General features: G+C 40.3%; 1 protein-coding gene across 4 annotated transcripts in view; it reads right to left on the minus strand.

Moving 5' to 3' along the window:
- Window positions 1-25339, minus strand: part of RCOR1 (REST corepressor 1) — a 185548-nt gene that overhangs the window by 14308 nt on the left and 145901 nt on the right. For all 4 annotated transcript variants that reach the window (XM_015831292.1, XM_015831286.1, XM_015831280.1 and 1 more), the window contains exon 7: window positions 19883-19961. In XM_015831292.1, the coding sequence (XP_015686778.1) occupies window positions 19883-19961 (79 nt within the window). The remainder of the gene's footprint in view (window positions 1-19882; window positions 19962-25339) is intronic.

Below are 25339 nucleotides of genomic sequence, written 5' to 3' on the forward strand. Positions count from 1 at the left end.
TCTTCTCTTGTCCAGAGAGGAATTATAAATAGCCAGTCTACTTACTGGCTTTTCATTCTGCTATGGTCCTCCACAGAGCTGTCCTCAATTTACCATGTCTTCCCCAAAAGTTCCCAAAGCCTATATTTGTCAAATGTAAAGTCTATGAAAAATATTTTAAAAATTTAGTTAATTATACACCTCTTGTAGAACAGCCATCGAACTTATACAGCTGTAACCTTGGTGGTGGCAAAAACTGATACAAAAAAACCCCCACAAAAACATTGTCATCCTTTTTTTAAGAACTTGAAATGTTGGTCTTGTGAAACACATCTTCTATCTTTACACTTCCACCATACTTTGAATCTAGATAAAAATAACTCTGCAAAAACAAACTGATCAAATCCATCACTTAGTTTCCCACTGGGGTCAACCAGCCGCCTCTGGGAAGCCCACAAGCAAAATACAATTGCAAAAACTTTCTCTGCCATTTATTATTCCCCAGAAACTGACATTCAAAAACACACAACCTATGGATTTCAAGAATCTGTATATAAGCAATTATTTATGAAAGAGACGGGCAGCTTTTGGTAGTTGCTAATAATATTAAACTTTTGAGAGTCCCAGTGCTACAATGGATAGGAAAGGCCTGAGCTGTACATTTTTAGACAGCTAGTCTGTTTTGTTTTTTTGGAAAAGAAGGGATACATTTTGAGTTTTTCACTTTGTTAAGCTTGTTTGGGAGGAAAAGAAATATTTGGTGAAATATTGTTAAACCAACCATTGCTTATTTGGCAAAATATGGTTAAATATTTGGTTATATATATTTATTGCAACATGCAATCTTACCACATGGTGCTCCTTTTAATAACAGCAGTAAGGGAATAATTTTGTTGCTGTGGGAGCCCACAGTCATAGGATGTATGTGCAAGCTAGAGTTTCACAGGGATGTTCATCTATCTAGATAGCTCCTATTTCTTTGTTCCCTGACCAAGGAGTCATCCAATCATCTAATGGGAAAAATCAAACTCCCCCCCTCCCCATCTACCCAATTCTGGTTTTATTAACTGAATGTAGCAGCATAGACACATGGGATTGTAAAAGGGAAAAAGCAGGCACTTTTATACTACTGTCGTTCCTCAATAGTGGTTATTGTTTTAGGACCAGATCCCTGTTCATCTATATCAGTTCCAAAGTAGTCTCTTAAGTTTGCTGACGGAGTCTTGCACAGCTCCCTTGGGAAATACAGAGGGAGTGGGAATGGAATATGGGACCTTCCATGTTCAAAGCAGATGCTCTCTTACAGATTTACATACTTTTGTCCTGCAATCAGGGAATAACTTTTCTTTTAGATAATGATCTCCTTCCTGCCTATACTCAAAAAGTCAGTCTTCCAAGTTTGCATTGAAAATCCAGCTTCCCGGTTGTATTACTATAGCTATGGATTTTGTGGTCATCTTACTGTTATGTAAGCTTGTGCAAAATATTTTGATTCCAATTCTTTTAAATTCAAAACACCCATTTTGGGTAAAAAGAGCTGTTTTAAAATTGTTCTGAGAAGCTCTGGAAGAATATCAAGCTTAAAAAAAAGGTCTATTTTGACTTCCAGAATGCTCAAAATGTTTTGCATAGCATTGTGGCGTAACCTGCTGTTCCTGCCCTTTAGTTAAAATATCTAGATTATAAGTGCATATTTGGTGAAGGAAGAAAATAGCTAATGCAAAATTATATTTGTAGGCACCTGGGAATTATAGGGTACGGACAAGGAAATTTTAAGCATTATAAAAATATGATATACACTTTCTGAATTGAGGATTTGGCATGAAGACAATTTAACTTGTTTTGAACTATATTAAATATGTCTTTAATTACTAACCAATGCCACACTAATTACCAAACTGGAAGCTTTTATTTAGCATTACATTATTAAAAATATCAGATAAATTCACCCATGTCACTTTAACTATAGTACTGTAAATATTATGAGAATCCAATGATACAGGAAAAATTTCCAGAGTTCAGTATTAAAAGATCTGCTTCTTTATATCCTCTTGTTCAATGCAGTAATCTTAATTCTCAGGACTCAATGTTCATTCTTTCAACAACCCTGCCAAGTGGATAAGGCTGAGAGGCACTAGACGCAATATCTCCTCAAGGTCACTGAGTGAGCTTCATGGCTGAATGGAGATTTGAACCTGGATTACATCAGCCACTTTACCATAAAATGATAAAGTTTACACATTGCATTAATCCATGTTCTGTTGGATTATGATTTGAAGCTACAATTGGATGGGTTCACAAAACATGAATCAAAATAAATCACTTTATGATTACAGTGATATAGGAAGTAGACAGGAAGCCTGATATGAAACAAAACTAGATGAACTACTACCACTTTATTACCAGGCTACATTAGCAGAATCTTGCAAATCTGAAGGTACAAATTTCCCATCCCTTTTACCAGTCTGATTAATTGGGGCAGGCACTTTCTAAGTTTCTTTCTTTGACCATTAAGCCATTTAATGGGGCTCCTTTCTCTCGTCTGTTTCCTAGGCTGCATCTCTTCCTCCCATTCTCTAAGGCAGCGGTTCTCAACCTGTGGGTCGCGACCCCTTTTGGGGTCGAACGACCATTTCACAGGGGTCGCCAAAGTCCTGGAGTTTTTCCTCCTAGAATCCTTATGAAACGCAGTCCAGCATTTTTTTTTGTTTTTTTTTCCCCCTTTTTCATGAGCTGTGCTACTCCCTCTTATTCTATTGGCTTTCGAACGCCAATAGAATAGACTCTCTTGAATAGAGTCTAATTCTATTGGCTTTCAAAAGCCAATAGGAATTGTCCAGGCTGTCTCTGCCCTGCTGAGCCCGCCAAAAGCCCCAGTCGGCAAACGTTGCTGCAAGTTGTCTGCAGCTAAGGCGAGCTTTCTGGAAGTTTCCAACCCTCCCTGCTGAGCAACTACTAAATGTAAGTAAAAGAGGGCCAGGGGTGGGAGGGCCGCCCAGGAGCGCCTGGGCCTGCCTGCCGCCGCACCGAACGGGCGGTGGCCAAGGTAAGGCTAGCAGGGCAGCGGCGGGCGCTGGGAGGGAGTTTCCCCCCCCCGTGTTTTCTGCTCCACCCCAAATTCGCCTCCCTTCCACTCTCCTTACGGCTTACGCAGCCATCTATGGCCTTAATACAGCCCTCAGTCTGTCTCGCTTTCAACACCCCCTAAAATTCTTCATTCAGGCAGGCTTCCAGAATTCGGCTGGCAGGATGCAGGTAACCTCTCCCCCCTGTCCTGCCGCCTCCCATGGCGCCACGCCGCTCCGCGTCCCGTGCCTCAAGCCTCGGTGGCACAGAACTGCTGGCGTTCTCTCTCCCTCTCAAAGATCCTTAAAAGTTATGCTTGGGCAGAAGACCTTTTCTTTTATAGATGGGGCGGGTGGGCCCGACATTCGCGGGCAGGCAGGACCCCGGCCACCGAGCCGCCTCCTCCCATCGCCCTCCACGCCAGCTGGCTCCGTCGCCAGACCTCCCAGCGCAGGAGTTCGGCGCTGCGGCAGCCTCCCCTTCACCCTCCGCACCGGTCAAAGCATCAGCTGGCGACCCCCGGACCTGCGCCCATCAGCTGGGAGGTCCGGCGATGGAGCCGGCTGGCGTGGAGGGCGGTGGGGAGGTGACGGCTCGGTGGGCGTGGTCCTGCCTGCCCGCGAATGTCGGGCCCATCCGCCCCATCTATAAAAGAAAAAGTCTTCCGCCCAAGCATAACTTTTAAGGATTTTAAGGATCTTTGAGAGGGAGAGATTTTAAGGATCTTTGAGAGGGAGATAGAAACAGAGAGAGGGAGAGAAAAAGAGGAAAGAGAAAGAGAGAGAGGAAAGAGAGAAACGGGAGAGGAAAGAGAAAAAGAGGAAAGAGGAAAAGAGAGAGGAAAGAGGAAAGAGAAGAGAGAGGAAAGAGAAGGAGAGGAAAGATAATTTGGGGGTCGACCAAAAGGGAACCGGGTCTGATAAGGGCGAAAGTTGTTCCCCCTCGCCCCTCTCTCCGCCTCCCTTTGTGCAGCGGCGTCTCTGGCTGCTGCCTTCCCAGTCGCCGAGAAAGGGGAAAAAAGAGCCGTGAGTGAGTTCCCCTTTCTGCCTCGTTGCTGAAAGCTTTTTTTTTTTTTAAACGACCGCTCGTTCAGAACTCCTCGGGGCTTGTTTGCACGAGCTTGTGGCAGATCAATAAATAAAGGGGTGGGGGAGCCAAACCATCCAAGGCATTTGCACCCTGAAGGTGTGGACGCTGCTTTCATGACTTGCCACCACCACCCCCTCTCTTCCCGCCCTGCTCGGGCAACGCGCTACTGCTGCTGGCTGAGCTGAGCCTCCCCCGCGCTGCCCGGCCCGCCTCCCTCACCGTCGGAGGGCATCTGTGTGTGTCTCCAGACCTTACTGGACTACCATCCCCAGCAGCCCTAAAAAGCACTGTGGAAGAGTGGGGAATGCTGGGAGTTGCAGTTCATCACCATCTGGAAAAACATGACTCTCCAAAGATCCTTCCTTCCTTCCTTCCATCCATCTCCTTCCCTTCCCTTTCAATCTCTCCTTCCTTCCTTCCTTCCTTCCTTCCTTTCCCCCTCAATCTCCTTCCTTCTCCATCTCCTTCCTTTCCCATTCAATCTTCCTTCCTTCCTTCCATCTCCATCCCTTCCCCTTCAATCTCTCCTTCCTTCCTTCCTTCCTTCAATCTCCTTCCTTCTCCATCTCCTTCCTTTCCCCTTCAATCTTCCTTCCTTCCTTCCCCCTTCCCTCCCTCCCAACATTTTTGAGCAAGGAAGAGTAAGCTTCTCCAGGGAGCATTGCTATATNTCTTCTCTTGTCCAGAGAGGAATTATAAATAGCCAGTCTACTTACTGGCTTTTCATTCTGCTATGGTCCTCCACAGAGCTGTCCTCAATTTACCATGTCTTCCCCAAAAGTTCCCAAAGCCTATATTTGTCAAATGTAAAGTCTATGAAAAATATTTTAAAAATTTAGTTAATTATACACCTCTTGTAGAACAGCCATCCAACTTATAAAGCTGTAACCTTGGTGGTGGCAAAAACTGATACAAAAAACCCCCCACAAAAACATTGTCATCCTTTTTTTAAGAACTTGAAATGTTGGTCTTGTGAAACACATCTTCTATCTTTACACTTCCACCATACTTTGAATCTAGATAAAAATAACTCTGCAAAAACAAACTGATCAAATCCATCACTTAGTTTCCCACTGGGGTCAACCAGCCGCCTCTGGGAAGCCCACAAGCAAAATACAATTGCAAAAACTTTCTGCCATTTATTATTCCCCAGAAACTGACATTCAAAAACACACAACCTATGGATTTCAAGAATCTGTGAAGTTTGTTCTAAACCAGTATGTAGTTAGTTTGGTCCTGGATTAGTGTACTATGAAAACTCAACCACTGCATCAGGGCTTTTTTTCTCATAGAACGCCCAGAATGGAGTTCCGGCAGTGCTACAATGGATAGGAAAGGCCTGAGCTGTACATTTTAAGACAGCTAGTCTGTTTTGTTTTTTTGGAAAAGAAGGGATACATTTTGAGTTTTTCACTTTGTTAAGCTTGTTTGGGAGGAAAAGAAATATTTGGTGAAATATTGTTAAACCAACCATTGTTTATTTGGCAAAGTATGGTTAAATATTTGGTTATATATATTTATTGCAACATGCAATCTTACCACATGGTGCTCCTTTTAATAACAGCAGTAAGGGAATAATTTTGTTGCTGTGGGAGCCCACAGTCATAGGATGTATGTGCAAGCTAGAGTTTCACAGGGATGTTCATCTATCTAGATAGCTCCTATTTCTTTGTTCCCTGACCAAGGAGTCATCCAATCATCTAATGGGAAAAATCAAACTTCCCTCCCATCCACCCAGTTCTGGTTTTATTAACTGAATGTAGCAGCATAGACACATGGGATTGTAAAAGGGAAAAAGCAGGCACTTTTATACTACTGTTGTTCCTCAATAGTGGTTATTGTTTTAGGACCAGATCCCTGTTCATCTATATCAGTTCCAAAGTAGTCTCTTAAGTTTGCTGATGGAGTCTTGCACAGCTCCCTTGGGAAATACAGAGGGAGGGGGAATGGCATATGGGACCTTCCATGTTCAAAGCAGATGCTCTCTTACAGATTTACATACTTTTGTCCTGCAATCAGGGAATAACTTTTCTTTTAGATAATGATCTCCTTCCTGCCTATACTCAAAAAGTCAGTCTTCCAAGTTTGCATTGAAAATCCGGCTTCCCAGTTGTATTACTATAGCTATGGATTTTGTGGTCACCTTACTGTTATGTAAGCTTGTGCAAAATATTTTGATTCCAATTCTTTTAAATTCAAAACACCCATTTTGGGTAAAAAGAGCTGTTTTAAAATTCTGAGCAGCTCTGGAAGAATATCAAGCTTTAAAAAAAAAGGTCTATTTTGACTTCCAGAATGCTCAAAATGTTTTGCATAGCATTGTGGCGTAACCTGCTGTTCCTGCCCTTTAGTTAAAATATCTAGATTATAAGTGCATATTTGGTGAAGGAAGAAATAGCTAATGCAAAATTATATTTGTAGGCACCTGGGAATTATAGGGTACGGACAAGGAAATTTTAAGCATTATAAAAATTTGATATACACTTTCTGAATTGAGGATTTGGCATGAAGACAATTTAACTTGTTTTGAACTATATTAAATATGTCTTTAATTACTAACCAATGCCACACTAATTACCAAACTGGAAGCTTTTATTTAGCATTACATTATTAAAAATATCAGATAAATTCACCCATGTCACTTTAACTATAGTACTGTAAATATTATGAGAATACAATGATACAGGAAAAATTTCCAGAGTTCAGTATTAAAAGATCTGCTTCTTTATATCCTCTTGTTCAATGCAGTAATCTTAATTCTCAGGACTCAATGTTCATTCTTTCAACAACCCTGCCAAGTGGATAAGGCTGAGAGGCACTAGACGCAATATCTCCTCAAGGTCACTGAGTGAGCTTCATGGCTGAATGGAGATTTGAACCTGGATTACATCAGCCACTTTACCATAAAATGATAAAGTTTACACATTGCATTAATCCATGTTCTGTTGGATTATGATTCGAAGCTACAATTGGATGGGTTCACAAAACATGAATCAAAATAAATCACTTTATGATTACAGTGATATGGGAAGTAGACAGGAAGCCTGAAATGAAACAAAACTAGATGAACTACTACCACTTTATTACCAGGCTACATTAGCAGAATCTTGCAAATCTGAAGGTACAAATTTCCCATCCCTTTTACCAGTCTGATTAATTGGGGCAGGCACTTTCTAAGTTTCTTTCTTTGACCATTAAGCCATTTAATGGGGCTCCTTTCTCTCGTCTGTTTCCTAGGCTGCATCTCTTCCTCCCATTCTCTAAGGCAGCGGTTCTCAACCTGTGGGTCGAGACCCCTTTTGGGGTCGAATGACCATTTCACAGGAGTCGCCAAAGTCCTGGAGTTTTTCCTCATAGAATCCTTATGAAACGCAGTCCAGCATTTTTTTTTTGTTTTTTTCCCCCCTTTTTCATGAGCTGTGCTACTCCCTCTAAGTCTAATTCTATTGGCTTTCAAAAGCCAATAGGAATTGTCCAGGCTGTCTCTGCCCTGCTGAGCCCACCAAAAGCCCCAGTCGGCAAACGTTGCTGCAAGTTGTCTGCAGCTAAGGCGAGCTTTCTGGAAGTTTCCAACCCTCCCTGCTGAGCAACTACTAAATGTAAGTAAAAGAGGGCCAGGGGTGGGAGGGCCGCCCAGGAGCGCCTGGGCCTGCCTGCTGCCGCACCGAACGGGCGGTGGCCAAGGTAAGGCTAGCAGGGCAGCGGCGGGCGCTGGGAGGGAGTTCCCCCCCGTGTTTTCTGCTCCACCCCAAATTCGCCTCCCTTCCACTCTCCTTATGGCTTACGCAGCCATCTATGGCCTTAATACAGCCCTCAGTCTGTCTCGCTTTCAACACCCCCTAAAATTCTTCATTCAGGCAGGCTTCCAGAATTCGGCTGGCAGGATGCAGGTAACCTCTCCCCCCTGTCCTGCCGCCTCCCACAGCGCCACGCCGCTCCGCGTCCCGTGCCTCAAGCCTCCGTGGCACAGAACTGCTGGCGTTCTCTCTCCCTCTCAAAGATCCTTAAAAGTTATGCTTGGGCAGAAGACCTTTTCTTTTACAGATGGGGCGGGTGGGCCCGACATTCGCGGGCAGGCAGGACCCCGGCCACCGAGCCGCCTCCTCCCATCGCCCTCCACGCCAGCCGGCTCCGTCGCCAGACCTCCCAGCTGACAGGTGCAGGAGTTCGGCGCTGCGGCAGCCTCCCCTTCACCCTCCGCACCAGCCAAAGCATCAGCTGGCGACCCCCGGACCTGCGCCCATCAGCTGGGAGGTCCAGCGATGGAGCCGGCTGGCGTGGAGGGCAGTGGGGAGGTGACGGCTCGGCGAGCGTGGTCCTGCCTGCCCGCGAATGTCGGGCCCATCCGCCCCATCTGTAAAAGAAAAAGTCTTCCGCCCAAGCATAACTTTTAAGGATTTTAAGGATCTTTGAGAGGGAGAGATTTTAAGGATCTTTGAGAGGGAGAGATTTTAAGGATCTTTGAGAGGGAGATAGAAACAGAGAGAGGGAGAGAAAAAGAGGAAAGAGAAAGAGAGAGAGGAAAGAGAGAAACGGGAGAGGAAAGAGAAAAAGAGGAAAGAGGGAAAGAGAGAGGAAAGAGGAAAGAGAAGAGAGAGGAAAGAGAAAGAGAGGAAAGATAATTTGGGGTTCGACCAAAAGGGAACCGGGTCTGATAAGGGCGAAAGTTGTTCCCCCTCACCCCTCTCTCCGCCTCCCTTTGTGCAGCGGCGTCTCTGGCTGCTGCCTTCCCAGTCGCCGAGAAAGGGGAAAAAAGAGCTGTGAGTGAGTTCCCCTTTCTGCCTCGTTGCTGAAAGCTTTTTTTTTTTAAACGACCACTCGTTCAGAACTCCTCGGGGCTTGTTTGCACGAGCTTGTGGCAGATCAATAAATAAAGGGGTGGGGGAGCCAAACCATCCAAGGCATTTGCACCCTGAAGGTGTGGACGCTGCTTTCATGACTTGCCACCACCACCCCCTCTCTTCCCGCCCTGCTCGGGCAACACGCTACTGCTGCTGCTGCTGCTGGCTGAGCTGAGCTGCGGCGCCGGAGCCTCCCCCGCGCCGCCCGGCCCGCCTCCCTCACCGTCGGAGGGCATCTGTGTATGTCTCCAGACCTTACTGGACTACCATCCCCAGCAGCCCTAAAAAGCACTGTGGAAGAGTGGGGAATGCTGGGAGTTGCAGTTCATCACCATCTAAAAAAACATGACTCTCCAAAGATCCTTCCTTCCTTCCTTCCTTCCATCCATCTCCTTCCCTTCCCTTTCAATCTCTCCTTCCTTCCTGCCTTCCTTTCTTTCCCCCTCAATCTCCTTCCTTCTCCATCTCCTTCCTTTCCCATTCAATCTTCCTTCCTTCCTTCCATCTCCATCCCTTCCCCTTCAATCTCTCCTTCCTTCCTTCCTTCCTTCCTTCCTTCCTTCCTTCCTTCCTTCCTTCCTTCCTTCCTTCCTTCCTTCCCCTTTCAAACTCCTTCCTTCTCCATCTCCATCCCTTCCCCTTCAATCTCTCTCTCCTTCCTTCCTTCCTTCAATCTCTTTCCTTCTCCATTTCCTTCCTTTCCCCTTCAATCTTCCTTCCTTCCTTCCCCTTCCCTCCCTCCCAACATTTTTGAGCAAGGAAGAGTAAGCTTCTCCAGCGAGCATTGCTATATTGTTTTTGTGATTAATCACTATGCTTTAATTATGTTCAATTCGTAACAATGAAAATACACCCTGCATATCAGATATTTACATTATGATTCATAACAGTAGCAAAATTACAGTTATGAAGTAGCAACGAAAATAATTTTATGGTTGGGGGTCATCACAACATGAGGAACTGTATTAAGGGGTCGCGGCATTAGAAAGGTTGAGAACCACTGCTCTAAGGTCTTCCACACATTCTCTTCCACAGATTACTTTGTTGACTTGAACCATGGGATATCATTCTACTATAAAATAGAACTGTGTGATATAGTAAAACCAGGAGTGGGTGATTCAGAAGTAATGCCACTGAAATGTTTAAATGTTTAAAAGGTCAGCTTTTAAGCTGTGTCTGGTACAGTCATACCAAGTTTCGCAATCCAAGTAAAGATTGTAAAATATTTTTTTTGTTTGGAGCCAGTGTAATTTGTATTTCTGGTATAAAGAAACAGTGAATCATAGCCAAGTGGTGGCTATGAAAATATTAAACTTTGTTTCAAAGTCAAATGAAAATACATAATTATATCTTCCCACAGCATAACTGAAGGGTTACCCTAATTGATTCTCTGTGCCCTTATTATTGCCAAGAGATTAGTTCTGAAACATTAGAAAGACAAATTTATGGCATCAATTACCCGATGGAGTGAAGAGAGGAAGTTACTTGCATCTTGTGAATGAAATGCTTATAGATGCTGATTATGCACGGACAATTACAATGAAATATGGTTATCTGTTATTGAAATGGTTATATAAAATATATCTTTATATGGTAAGAATCCTATTTATCTTGTCACTATTGCATTTTTTATTTTTGTTTTAATTTTTCCTCTTATTTTTTCTTCTTTGTTCTGTTTTATTAAATAATCCACCCCCACCATAAATTTATAGTTGGAAGATGAAATTTAATAGCAATAGAACTTAAGACTTATACACCGCTTCACAGTGCTTTACGTTCTCTGAGTGGTTTACAGTGTTAGCATCTTGCCCCCAACAATCTGAGTCCTCATTTTACTGATCTTGGAAGGACGAAAGGCTGAGTCAACCTTGAGCTGGTGAGGATCGAACTCCTGGCAGTCAGCAAAATTAACTTGCAACACTGCATTCAAACCACTGCACCACCACAGCTCTTAATTTAATTTAAGACAAAAAGAGAAACTCCCTGATTAGGATAAAAGTCCACATTCCCTAATACTTTGATTGGCCAGCCTCTGCTTAAACATGTACATAGAAAGCAAGCTTTCCAGTTCCCTTAGCCCAGGGGTAGGCAACCTCGGCTCTTTTATGACTCATGGACTTCAATTCCCAGAATTCCTGAGCCAGCTATGCTGGCTCAGGAATTCTGGGAGTTGAAGTCCATGAGTCATAAAAGAGCCGAGGTTGCCTACCCCTGTCTTAGCCAATGGTTCCAGTGTTGAACTGCCCTCACTGTAGGGAGTGCTTTGTAACAATCACTTATCTCAAATCTGAACATGCCAAGTTGTCACAATCACTTTTTAAGACTCAGATTGCCTTTTATCATCCTTGTTTTGCCATTCTCTGCACCTGCTCTAGTTTCTCTGAATCTTTTATAAAATATGGTGTCCAGTATTTGAGATGTGAGATGAAGAATACCGAATAAAATGGAACAATTGCTTCCTGTGATTTACAAACTAGACTTCAATTGATGCAGCTTCAAATTGCATTTGCCCTTTCAGCAACTATGTCAAGTTCTGACTCATATTTAGTTTGTAATCAACTATAATTCCAAGCTCTTTTACACAAGTACTTTGATTTCTTTTTCTTACACGAAGAACTTTGCATTTGTCTCTATTAAATTTCATTCTGTTTTTTCTTTCAAACCATTTCTCTAAATTGTCAGGTTCATTTTGAATCTTATTTCTGTTTTCTTGGGCACTGGATATTCAACCCAATTTTGTATCATCTATAAATCTGATACACAATCTTTCTACTTATCCATTGTTATCCTTACTGAACAGCTGGTACAATCATTTACTTCTCTTCCTTTTATTTTGAATGTATCTGAAGATCTTTTCGTTGATCTTTACATCCTTCATTAATTTAGCCTCATTCTTTCTTGACACCATCTCTCCAAGTCTGAGAGCCCCTTGTGAGTGACCTTGCTATTTTTTCCACTTCCTATGTGATTTTTTTTTTGCTTTCATATCTTCAATAAGATGTATGATTTATTTTTTACCTTCTTCACCTCCCCCTTTTTTGGAAAAGACTGCAAATATGCCTTCACAATCTCCTTTTTAGAAATTCCCATGCATCTCAGGCTCCTTTTTCTTACTACTTTCTTTTTGTATGGATTTGACTTTATTGCAATCTGTTTTCTTGAACCTCAAGGTATATGTCTAACTACATTCATCTTCAGTTTGTTTCCTTTAAGCATCCCAGTATTAAATCATTGCATTTATTCAAAGTTACCTCTATTTGCTATTGATTGGTTGGATTTGGGGGCTGCCTGACTACAAAATGTGTCTGGGCAACTTACAATATCTAGCATAACACATACCCGTAATTTAAAACAGAAATGACTATCCAAACTAGGTAAATCATATCCAGAAAAAAATTGATAGGAGTTCCTTAAACTTTAAGTTTCTAAAATAAAGGAAAAATCCTACCTATAATGTACATAATATGGGATAACTTTATCCTAGCCTGTTAAATCCATTTTCTTTAAGAAATCAGCCTCTTTTAAAGTGTTGGCTCTGAAACCATACACTAATAAAACATATTTGAAAAAAAACCCTACTTACTGCTTGGATTATAACAATTTTTTGGCAAATGATATGCCACGTATGCATAAAGTAATACAAAAGGCTGCATTATTTATGCCACATTTCCCAGATACATTTTGGTATCATGTATGTATGAATGTTTGAAGATACAGTAAAATTTGAAAATCCAATGTTTTACATCTGATGTTTTACATACTGGATTCTTAAGTCAGTGAACAAACAACAAATTATCTCGGGGTCAGTTCACCCATCACTTCCTAACACTATTGTGTTGTTTACTGTCACATAGTCTTAATGAATTTGCCTTACTAAAACTTAATGTACCATGTCCATCAAGAGAGTAGATTTTCAGATTATATTTAGATACCAACCTATAAGCCAAGAAAAGATATGCAAAATAAATAGTCATACACTACAATAAAATCACGTATTATAATGCAACAGAAATCTAGGGATTTGCCTAACACTATGAGGATACTTTTACAGATGAAACTATTATAATGCTATTGTATTTCAGCTGATATATGATAGCCTGTTTGTCTTGCATTAACTTGTGTTATATTATTTTATTTATAGAATACATGTTTGGATATTTATATATTAATGAAGCTTTTATTAAAATTTGGCCATTAAAATCTAATTTTATTACTAAGTAGATGACTCAAAAGAGGCGCAAGAATACTAATCTGCATTTTTTTTTAGGACAGAGGCATTCTTTTGAAAAAAAAAATGTTTAGCTTCTGAAGATACCAGAGGACTTCAGCTGAGTGAGCTTGGAAAATTATAGGGTCCTTTTTTCCCCCTTTCCATTCTTGAAAAAGGAAAGTAGTAATTTTTAAATCTGGAATGGATGCATTTTAAAACTTTTAAAACTTAATGTATTCATGTCCTGCCTTATTCTTGTTAAAAATGGGGAGAGGGTATTATATTGCTGAAATTTAGTCATTTCACTACCAAACTTTCAGCAATGGAATCCAGAAGTGCTGTCATGTTTTCATGGGGCTCGTAGACCACCCAGCCCTTGATTTAGAAACAAAGAATTTTTGATGTGTACATAAGGATTCAATCCAATCAACAGTAAATTCATCTTATGTTTTGGCATACTAGGCAACTTATTTATTTGCCAGTCACACCAGCAAAACCCATATGAGGCTTAATCTGAAAAAAATAATAATCTTAGGGGCATAATATATATTTTACTTTTTCTTTCAAGATAAATTTCTGTATTAAATCCACTAAGGACATTGCTAGTTTTTTCAATCATGGCAGAAGACAACCAATTCAAATGCAACTTATATAAGTGAACACACTATTCATTTTTGTCTCAAGGAATCAAGTTGCCTCTCAAATTTCAGCTAGAAGTAAAGTAATATTTTCTCTGACAGATTATTACCCTTGACTCTACACAAAAATAATGCCAAGGAGTCACTAATAGTTATGAAAAGCACATAAAAATTGAGCACAAACTGCAAAAATGTAAAATAAAGCACTATCAAAATGACACTCAAATTAAAATGACCACATCTATTTTTCTCATGGCAGAGGAGTTCTCCACATCTACAACTGCACATGGCCATAATATGTAATTAAACTATAATCTTGCAGGAGTTTATTTCTATCATCTTTAGTTATGAACATGCTGTTGACAGGTCCCGTCAATGTTAATCAGATGGCAAAAGTAGAAAGGATATTCTGGGAGTCTGTAAAATGCTGTCCACTGCAAGATACAAAACTAGTGCCACAATTTGATTTTTTACCTATCCCTGTTCCAACTGAAGATAATCAGCTTCCTAGGATAGTTAAGAGCAAATTAAAGTTTTATTGCATCCAACTATTATTGTTATAGGCATATGCATACTGCAATATGACCATTACTAGTGTTTAGAAAAAAGGAAATGACATAATATTGCTTTTTTTAAAAAAATCCCCTTTCTTCAACCTGAGGAATTTCCCTATGTATGACTAACCTTTGGCCAACAATTTAAAGCATTACTTGCTTAGCATTTTGGAAATTAAAGTTCAATGCAGAACGGGGATGTTATTAGGATACCAATTTCTTTTTTTAATTTTTTATTAATTTTTTATAGTTACAAATCTTTAGTGCCTAGTAAACAACGTGTTGTCTGGGTCCACATATTTGACATTAATAATAATACAACTCCCATTCCTACTCCCTACTTCATTTTTCTAGCCATTTATAAAAAAAATCCCATGTTTGAAAGTATTCTGTATCTTCTTTCCCTTTCATTTTCAATGTAAGCCTATCCATTTCCGCACAGTCCAAAATTTTCCTAATTATGTCTTCTGTTGGTGTTTCTTCATTTTGTCCAATACTGTGCAAATGTAATTCTCACTGCTGTTAATACATGTAATATTAAATATATACATTTTTATCATAGTTTTCTGTGATTATACCTAATAGAAATAGTTCCGGCTTAAAATCTACATGTTTTCTTAACATTTTCTCTAACCACATATTTATTTTGACCAGAATGTTTTGCTTTAGGGCATGTCCATCAAAGATGGTAGTACGTGCCTGGCTTTTGCCTACATTTCCAACAGTTGCTAGACATGTTTTTAAACATTTTTGCTAATCTTGCAGGTGGTAAATGCCATTTATAAAACATTTTATATAAATTTTCTTTATAGGTAGCTGCCCTTGTTATTTTAAAAAATAAGAAATTATGGATACCAATTTATTATCACCCAATAAAGTTAGTTGTTTTAGCATTGTTGTTTATTCTACATAACCTTGAATTTATTATTATCCGAGAGAGACCAATACTGGTATAAATGAAAACTGGTATAAAGTATCTAGTGAAGCAGGTATAAGAGACTGACCAGTGATCTAGAAATTACTGAACTGTTCTTATATATAATACAATTGAGCCCCAAGTTTCTATTGCTAAACAAGACAGCTGTTAAATGAGTTTTGCTCCATTTTATGATCTTTCTTGCTACAGTTGTTAGTGAATCGCTACAGTTATTAAGTTAGTAATATAGTTGTTAAAGAAATCTGGCTTCCACACTGACTTTGCTTGTTAGAAGGTCACAAAAGGTGATTACATGACCTGGGACACTGCAACTGTCATAAATACATGCCAGTTGCCAAGCATCTGAATTTTGATATGTGACCATGGAGATGGTACAATAGTCATAAGTGTGAAAAACGGTCATAAGTCACTTTATTCAGTGCCATTGTAACTTCAGATAAATCACTAAATAAATGGTTGTAAGTCAAGGACTATCTGTAACACATAATCTTGAATATTTTTCAGTTAATAATATGTGTTATCTTTTTTATTTATAAGACTAAATATGAGGTTTAATAAATGGGGCTGCAAATGGAAGCAAAAGTAGTGGAGCTGACAAGTGACTGGGAAGCCACCATTTTTTTTGCTAGATTTCAAGAGGTAAAGTTGCAACTCATGGGAAGACCATATACATTCAAAGGGTCCTTCAATTTTTCAGCAACAATTCTATAAGATGGGCTGAATGCAGACATGTAATGACTCTTAACGTGTATAGCAAGGATTGGGTTTCTTTTAAGTGTGAAAATTTATAGCACTCTTAGAATTTATCCAATTGATAAAGAAACTGATTTTACTCTCATTATCAGGTATTATGAGATAAGTAGCATCTTAAGAAGTCCACTTAACGTTATTTTCTACGCTGATGTAGAAACTTTAATGTAAGCTAATGTGCAAATCTTGATCAGTATTAGTGCCATCTATTAATGATCAGATAGTCTCCATAATTATATGTCCCCAACCTAATCTTTCAGACATTCCAACAGCATATCCATTACCAACATCAAAATTCAAGAACATGAATATTCTTTCAGTCCTGTTTTTTCAGTTTAAATTTTGCTTCCATAGGAGATCATGGTGCAAACCACTGACTGCAAGTTTTGATCTTTGTAGGTATAGATGTGTTATGGCATCTGAATATTAATTCTTACTTCACCATGTGCTAGTCTGCGTTTCTTGACTTATCATTTTACTCTTGATCATCAGCCCTATAAGGCAGAAGCTGTCCACCATTTCATAGCTTCACTGCCAATTCTAAGGCTGGTTGCTTTTCCTGTAGTTATTATTTTGGTCTTCTTTATATTTAATCTTAGTCCCATTTTTTTCACTTGACTTTTATTACAACACCTTGCAGATCATTTGCATTTTCAACTATTAGAGTAGTGTGATCAGTACAGTACAGATTATTGATGCATCTTTCTTCAATTTTAAATCATGTTCATTTTCTTCCCATCCAGCACTCAGTGACATTGGATGTGATATTTGGAAGTGATTTCATAATATAGTTCCTGGTTTTCACCCTCTATACCTAGCTGTCACATCTTTGCTGGCCCAGGGCTGTAACTACTTTGAATGCCAGGTCAACCTGAAACAATTTTGCCCTCACTCATGACCTTATCATAGATAAGGATTCCAACTTGGTATGTATCACCCAGACCTGGCTGAGTTCAGAAGGGGGCATACCCCTCTTGGAGCTGTGTTCACCTGGATTTTAAACTCAGTATCAACTGAAATCCCAAGGAAGATAGGATTATATCATTCATGAGTCTCAGAGGCTCTCAGATTCTTACTTCCACATAAAACAAGATATATGCCAGAGGTTTAGCCCTATATAACTGTTGCATTTGCTGCTGATGTATAGGTAATCCATAACTTACGGCCACAATTGAGCCCTAAATTTATGTTGCTAAGTGAGACATTTGTTAAGTAATTTTTGCCCATTTCTTGCCGCAGTAAAGTGAATCACTGCAGTTGTTGAGTTAGTGACCCGTTGTTAAGTGAATCTGGCTTTGCTTGTCAGATGGTTGCAAAAGGGGATCATATGATCCCGGGACACTGCATCCATCATAAATATGAACCAGTTGCCAAGTATCCGAATTCTGATCACGTGACCATGGGGATGTTGCAATGGTATAAATCACTTTTTTCAGAGCCGCTGTAACTTTGAATGGTCACTAAACAAACTGTTGCAGGTCGAGAACTACCTGTACTACCCTTCTCTGCCCAGCAGTATCCTAGCCTGAGCTTCTGGATTTTGTCATAGAGTTGGTCATAGAATCCTTGCTTTTAGGGCTGGCTTCTGGATGGTCAACCTACATATAGAGAATCCTGGAAGAAGCAGATTACTTAGATCTGTACCCGTCAGGTTTCAGGCCAGGATTCAGTACTAAGATAGCATTAGTCATGCACGTTTATGGTCTGTAGTGTATTAGGATGGAAATAGTGCATCCATTCTTGTGATCCTTGATTATTTAGCCATCTTCAATGCCATCAACCACCGTACCCTTCTGGAACAGCTACAGAAGTTGGGAAATGGGGGCACCATTTTAGAGTGGCTTTTTTCTTTCTTTGTAGCTGGTTCCAGATCAATCCCACCAAGTCTGAGAGGTTGTGAATACTGAGGCCCCTCAAATCTGTGGAATTTACATCTATGTTTTTGGACAGGGTGGTATTTTTCATTCAAGAGTGATGCCTGATCGGAAGAGGGTATTGTTTGGGACTCAGAACTCCTGCTGAAAACCAGGTAACAGTGCTTGAAAATCACTCAGAAGCTTCAACTAGTCCAGAATGTAATGATGTGGAAAGTGATAGGCATATCTTGGTATGCCCATGTGGTAGCCATGCTTTGCAAGTTGTACTAGTTGCCAGTATGTTTCTGAGTGCAGATCAAGGTGCTGGTCATCATCTATAAAGCTCTATATGGCATAGGGTCAGGTTATGTGATGGATTACTTAATCTCCATGGTTTCTGCTGACAGAGTTGGAGTACTTCGGGTTTTTTCATTAAATGCTGCATCTACTGGAACCTAGGAAGTGTGTGTTTTCCGTAATGGCACCTGAATAAGATCCCCTCCCCTGAAATCTATCTGGCTCCCACCCTGTTGGCATTAAGTTAGACCTTGAAGACCTGGATAGCTGTAACCTCTTGTTAGGCCTAGATAGCTGTAACCTCTTGTTAGATTTCTATTCTTCTGTACAGAGCTACCAGACCTCATCTAAATCTGTTTATATTTTTTTAGTTTGTTATGTTGTGATCTACCCTGATTCAGGTGGTCTCTAAATTGAATTAAATAATTAAAATTAAATAGAGGCTTGCAAGAAAATGTAACTTAAAATTGTATAATAAACAGGCAACCAAACTTACAATATTTAAACACTTTCCTTAAAGCAATTTTTGACTGTGCTAAAAACTACCCAAGAATCCAGAGGACAAGGAACTGCACAATCAGTATGGCTTTGATTGCTGAATGAAGTATCCAGACAAATTTCCATTCAGGAGGTAATTTCTAAGATACTATGATCTATGGCCATTTTGGGTCTTAAAGGTTAAAATATCAAATTGTGCCCAAAAGTAAAGAAGCAATCAACATTGCTAAGGCAGGCACTAGTCACAATGATGGAATATATTATTTTGCATGTAGCAAGTCCCTGCTTCATCCCTTTCATTGCAAAATAAAGAGATAATGACATGATGATACTGAGATACTATTAATAAGAACACACAATACCAAGCTGGAAGAACAATCTGTCTGATCTGCTACAATGCAGCTTTCAGAGTTTTAAAAACCCTGAAATGACTGTTCAGAATATTTCTGGCCATATGGATTCTTCCACTTGAGCCGATTGATATATCCAAGATGAAAAGTAGTTGATAGATGAAGAAGGCTGATGGCCACTGTTATTATCTGAATATCTGGGGGCAAAATGTTGTTTAAAAAGCTCACAACAGGCATCTGATATTTAAAGGGAACCCAAAACAAGATCAACAATCAGTCCTGAAATAGCACATTGCTTCCATTTTATCAGGACAAACATTTAATTTGCTTATTCTCTTTGCATCCTTCACCATATTATATGATTTTACGCTGATTAAGCAAGCATGGGAAGAAACGATAGCACATCAAAAAACAAACAAGAGAGTAAGTCCTCCCCATTCAGCCAAAACACTGAGAAGCAAATCAACAGATACTCTTAAACTGAGATTTTTCTGAAGTAAGTATAAATATGTACACCAAATTAGGCTACATAAAGAATTCATCAATGGAATAAAATATGGATTTTTTACAAATGTCCTTCAGATATACTAAAGTACTTGGAATGACATCTTTGATCATAGAACTTGTTATTATCAAAAGCAATTTAATAATATTTAAATAAATTATTTAGAGCAATGTTTCTCAATCTCAGCGACTAAGATGTATGGATTTCAAATCCCAGAATTCTCCAGTAAGCAAGATGCTGAGACTGAGACCCACTGGTTTAAAGAATAGGTTCACAGTACTTCACGCACTAAAGCATTATCAGGGAAAATACCTCTTTTTTGGTCTCCTTGTTTTGTTCAGCCTCAATGTCAATAGGGTTATTTCCATTTGCTTCTTCCATTTCATCCTCACTGAAAATAAATAAGACAATACCAAATTATTTCTCTGTCAAGACTGCTAGAAGTCCCCAGGTAGACACATTTTTTTAAATCTATATTTTATTTTGTTTATTGCATGTATGTATGTATGTATGTATGTATGTATGTACTGTATGTATGTATGTATGTCTTGAGTGTTTTTGGATGCACCCTGTCAGCCCAAATATGGGAGGAAAAAATCCCAGTCCCCCCTTTAACTCTTTGTTAGCAATCCCCCCCCACAAATTAGCACACACACACACACACACGTCCCTAATAACTATAAAAATACAAATCCCAGGCATATCTGTACAATGATAGGAAATCCTTGAACTCTGGGAAGGATATAAACCAGCTGTTTATTGTTAAAAACTAAAACAATAAGAACAACTATTTACAATACTAAAAACAACCTAAGCTTTCGCTGGTCTACTGCCAGCATCATCAGAGTGAGTGTCAGGGGGTGGGGAGTTTTCTTATAAACCTTGCTAACTCAGTTTCTTGCTCACTGACCGTGTGATAGGGCCGTCCATCCTAACTGGCTGTAACTGCCTCAGTTGTTCCGCCTCCCCAGGTTTGCATTCCAATTTCACAGCCCTCTTTCTTCCCATTGTTTTTTTTTTCCATCCGTCCCATCCTTGTCGATCCTTCCCATCCTTTCCTAATATTATTGCTGCCGGTGTATCTTCCGATCCCCCCCCCCCCCGTGATCATTCTGGACCGCACGTCCAGGTCTGGCATTGTAGATGCCTTTCCGTTGCTGCTTCCCCCTTTTTCCCCATTCATCCACCTGCTGTTCTTGTCCTCTGCTGCTTATCCCTATCGGCCCTGTTCCCTCCGGTTTCCCTTCGCGCTTGGGCGTGCGTGCATACAGGAGTATCCTATTCCACTGTCTCGTCTGTATTCGATCAGCTGGAGTGACTGCCAAAACGCTCCCAGATTCACTCCGTCGTCCGCGCCCAGCAGATGGCTCTCCGTGTGTGGGCATGCGCGTGTGCCGTGGCGTTCTCCCCCTCTGCCTCGCCTGTATCCGATCAGCTGACATTCTTACAGGAGTATTTGCGGGATCATTCCCCCACTGGCTGCACTGGCTGGCCAGCCGTTTGTCTTGCTTCTCCTCCCCACGAATCACACTGTTCTCCTCCGGTTTTTCTTGCCTAAATGTAGAACCTTACTTTTTTCACCACTGAATTTCATTTTGTTAGATAGTGCCCAGTGTTCAAGTCTGTCCAGATCCTCCTATATCTTAAGTCTGTCTTCTGGAATGTTGGCTATTCCTGCCAGCTTGGTGTCATCTGCAAATTTGATGATTTCCCCATCTATCCCCTCGTCCAAATCGTTGATGAAGATGTTGAAGAGCACTGGGCCCACAACAGAGCCCTGGGGCACCCCACTAAACACTTCCCTCCATGTAGATACGGTTCCACTGAGGACCACACGCTTACAGCCGGTCAGCCAGCTACGGATCCATCTGGTGGTGATGCTGTCTAACCCACATTTTTCTATCTTATCAAGTAGTAGGTTGTGATCTACTTTATCAAATGCCTTACTGAAGTCCAAGTAAATGATATCCACAGCATTCCTCTGATCCACTAATATATATATACACATGCACATCAAAATTTAAAAAAATGTAATCAGCATAAGGTTCCAGAGAAGCTTAAACTGAGGATATAATGTTGATAAATAATTTAAGGTGATGTGATCATAAAATGAGAGTAATTTTGGTGTAGTGGTTAAAGATCAGACTAGAAACTGAGAGACGATGAGTTCTAGCCCTGCCTTGGGCATGAAGCCACCTGGGTGACCTTGATTCAGTCACTTTCTCTCAGCCCTGGGAAGGAAACAATGGCAAACCTCTTCTGAAAAACCTTGCCAAAAAAACTGCAAGGACTTATCCAGGCAGTCTCTGAGAATCGGAGACAACTGAACACCGCCCACCCCCCAAATCATAAAATTAAAGCACAAATGACAGGTTAAGCAACACTTTGATAATTTTACAATAGCAGGATAGATACAATTCTTTGAATTATCATCTGTTCTGTTATATATTGGAAAAAAATATAATATTGCTGAAAAGCCTATTGCTCAAGTGTTGATTCAGAACAGAAGTTTTCAGCCTTTAACAATAGTTGCTTTTATCCTCTATTAGTTTTTACTTTTATAAAAATGTTTCCTTGAACTACTGCTTCACAAGCCTCAGAATTATTCTTTTCAAGGGATATGTCAAGTAGATATAAACACCCCAATACTCTGTATTTTATCTCTTGAATAAATGGAGTATCAATGCTGCTAACATCGGATGTTCTTGCTTTGGAAATGCAGCCATTTTCTCTATTGCTTTTAGAATTAGTTGCTGCTGGGAGGGGGAATAGGGATGAGAGTCCAGCTAGTCATAACAATAATAACTTAGTCGTGGGAACCCAAGGACATTGGACCCAGAGCTAGTAGTGTTTTGGCGGGCTGGAGAGCTGGGGAGAAAGCCCGCGCTTCAAGCTAATTGGGGAATGTGATTTATGACTGTTTATTGGAGGAGGGAATTGCACTTTGTTACTTTGTATGGGGGGGATTTAGTTTCTGGTTTCAACTATGTAGTGCCGATACTTTGTTTCTCGAATAAAAGATTCTTTAAGGTAAACAATGCCTCAAAGTTCTTTTGAAGAGTTTCATCTGTCGGAACCATGACATGGAGTACAAGAGTTCAGCACAATTATTGCTATTGTAACTACCAAAAGTCTTTCACTTCTGACAGTCTATAAATCTAATAAAGAAAACAAGAAAACAAAATGAATAAATGACTTCCTGTGGAATGGCCTATTTATTAAAATCACATATGTTCTCTCCTTCCTTTTTATAAATGTCAGATTATACCTGCTAGGGAGCATATGCTCAGCAATATGCCCAGCTATGTGCATGTGTTTCTTTTGGCTGAGAAAAAATATTTTTGGTTAATAAAAAGTAAGAAATAATAGTATAGTTTCAGGAAATGGAAACAATGCTGAATTTGAGATGACAAGTAGCCCCCGATTGGAATATTTTATTTATTTATATTTTTAATCTGCTGTATAACCATTTTAAAACTAACCATGACTACCACAAAGTAAATTGCTACTTTAAGCATTGCACTTAGATGATTATCATACTAGATCATGGAATGATCTTAAATGACTGTAAAATAGAACCTTGGCAAATAACTGTATTTTATAAGAAAATGGAGCTATCGTCATCATCTTCATTATCATCCTTTTATCCGGCTAGTGCAAAATCCTGCCACAAGTCTACTGTGAGCATACTTTATGTAATGTAGACAATATTATATACACATATTGATCTAACATGTCTGATGAAAGAACTGCCAAGGCTAAATTTACCACATGGTCAGGTCTAAAGTTCTGATAGGGAAAGTGGGGATCAGGATGCAAGCATTTTCTTACAATTATAATTAATTAGAATACAGTATGAATCCATCCATAAGATTATAGTGAATTAAATTCTGTTATTAGATACATTTTCCAAATATAAAGTTAAGTATAATTTACATTTGCTATTCTTCTATTGAAGGGATTCCTCATAATTTCCAATGAAAAATATAGAGTATCAGCAGCTATTACTAAGCCATGTTGCAGTATATTTCTGCCCAACCCGAGTTGTGCATTTGTTATTCAGTAAAGAATTGAGCCTTTTGTTGTGGTACCCAGGCTACTGAATACTACCACCACCACCACCACCCCTTTGTAGAAATAAAGCCTGGATTAACACTATTATAATTCAGTTACAAGGTGAAGATATTTATGTTCAAACTGGCATTTAATCTCATTTGATTATACTGTTTATTACTTATTATAAACTGTTACATTGTTTTATGGATTGTATCTATGAATTCCTACAATGCACATTTATTGTTATGGAGACTCGTACACATATAAGTTAACTTGCTGGACAGAAACCTTTCTGTTTGTAGACTGGGTTTTCCCACAAGGATGAAATCAGTAAATATTACATCGTAATCTACCTTTCAAGTATATGAGCTGCAGGTTCTCAAGCTGTCAGTGATAACTGCTTGGGGGTGGGGTGGGGTGGTGGTGTCATAAGTAAATATGAAAGTGGTCCTAGTTGGTAAGGAGGTTAATGTATGCAGAGCAGGATCATTGCCCAAATATGTTCCTGTTCTGCCTGTGCCAGGCAAGTTTCAAGAAAGCTCCAGTTCTGTGTGTGCAAGCTTCTTTGCTTGCACTTGGAAAGCTATAGGATACAGGCAGTCCTTGATTCATGCCTAGTCACATAACAACCCTTTGAAGTTACAACAGACTTCAAAAAAGCTACTTACCACCTATCCCAGTGGTGGCGAACCTATGGCACGCGTGCCAGAGGCGGCACTCAGAGCCCTCTCTGTGGGCACGCGCGCCATGCCCCGGAGATGGCAACTGTCCCTCTTCGGCCTCTGCCTCACCTTGCCCTGTGACAAGGGCACCCCCGCCCTGCCTCACCTTGCCTCGCCTCACCCTGCAGGACGAGCCTCCTGCCCACTGCCCCATCTGCCAGAGACCCCCTGGATCTCCCCCAATCCTGCCCGGCCCCCACAGGCATCCCTCCCCACAAGCAACATTGGCCACACCCACCCAGTCTGCCATGACCACCACAGCCATGCCCGCTTAGTGGCCCACGCCCACCTGGCACCCGGTAATAAATAAGTGAGTTTTGCATTGCAGTTTGGGCACTCGGTCTCTAAAAGGTTCGCCATCACTGACCTATCCTCAGAGTTAAAACTGCTGTACCCTGGCCCCTATGGTCACATGATTGCATTTAGGGCACTTGGCAACTGACTTACATTTATGACTGGTTGCAGCATCTCACAGTCATGAGACTGCAATTTGTGACTTTAAAGAAGAATATTTGTAGCTCAGGTTTGAAACGAGGTGTCCTTGGTGCCCTCTGCGCTTGATTGTTTTCTTGCACAGGTTTCATTACCCAAACTAGATTAATCTCATCAGTGCTGATGATATTACCTAGTTTGGGTAAGGAAACATCTGCAAGAAAACAACCAAGCTCAGAGAGCACCAAGGACCCCTCAATTTGTGAGTTTTTTTTCCTGTTTCTGGCAAAAATACCCCCATTGGATATATTGGATTTGCTTAACCATGTGATTCACGTAATGACCACATTCACTTTATGACAATTGTAAAAATCATGTCTAGTCATGTAGTGCCTCAGCTTATGACTGCAATGACTTACAGCCAAAATTCTAGGCTCCATTGTGGTCATAAGGTAAGGACTATCTGTACTCAGAATTTCCTCTTGCTCTGCCTGTACTTGCCCAGACAGGGAGATTTGAGAGAAGGGCTGTGATTAGAGGATGATTTCCTACATATTGG

The sequence above is a fragment of the Protobothrops mucrosquamatus genome, unplaced genomic scaffold, assembly GCF_001527695.2.
Source record: "Protobothrops mucrosquamatus isolate PMUCROS unplaced genomic scaffold, P.Mucros_1.0 scaffold_255, whole genome shotgun sequence".
Lineage (NCBI taxonomy): Eukaryota > Metazoa > Chordata > Lepidosauria > Squamata > Viperidae > Protobothrops > Protobothrops mucrosquamatus.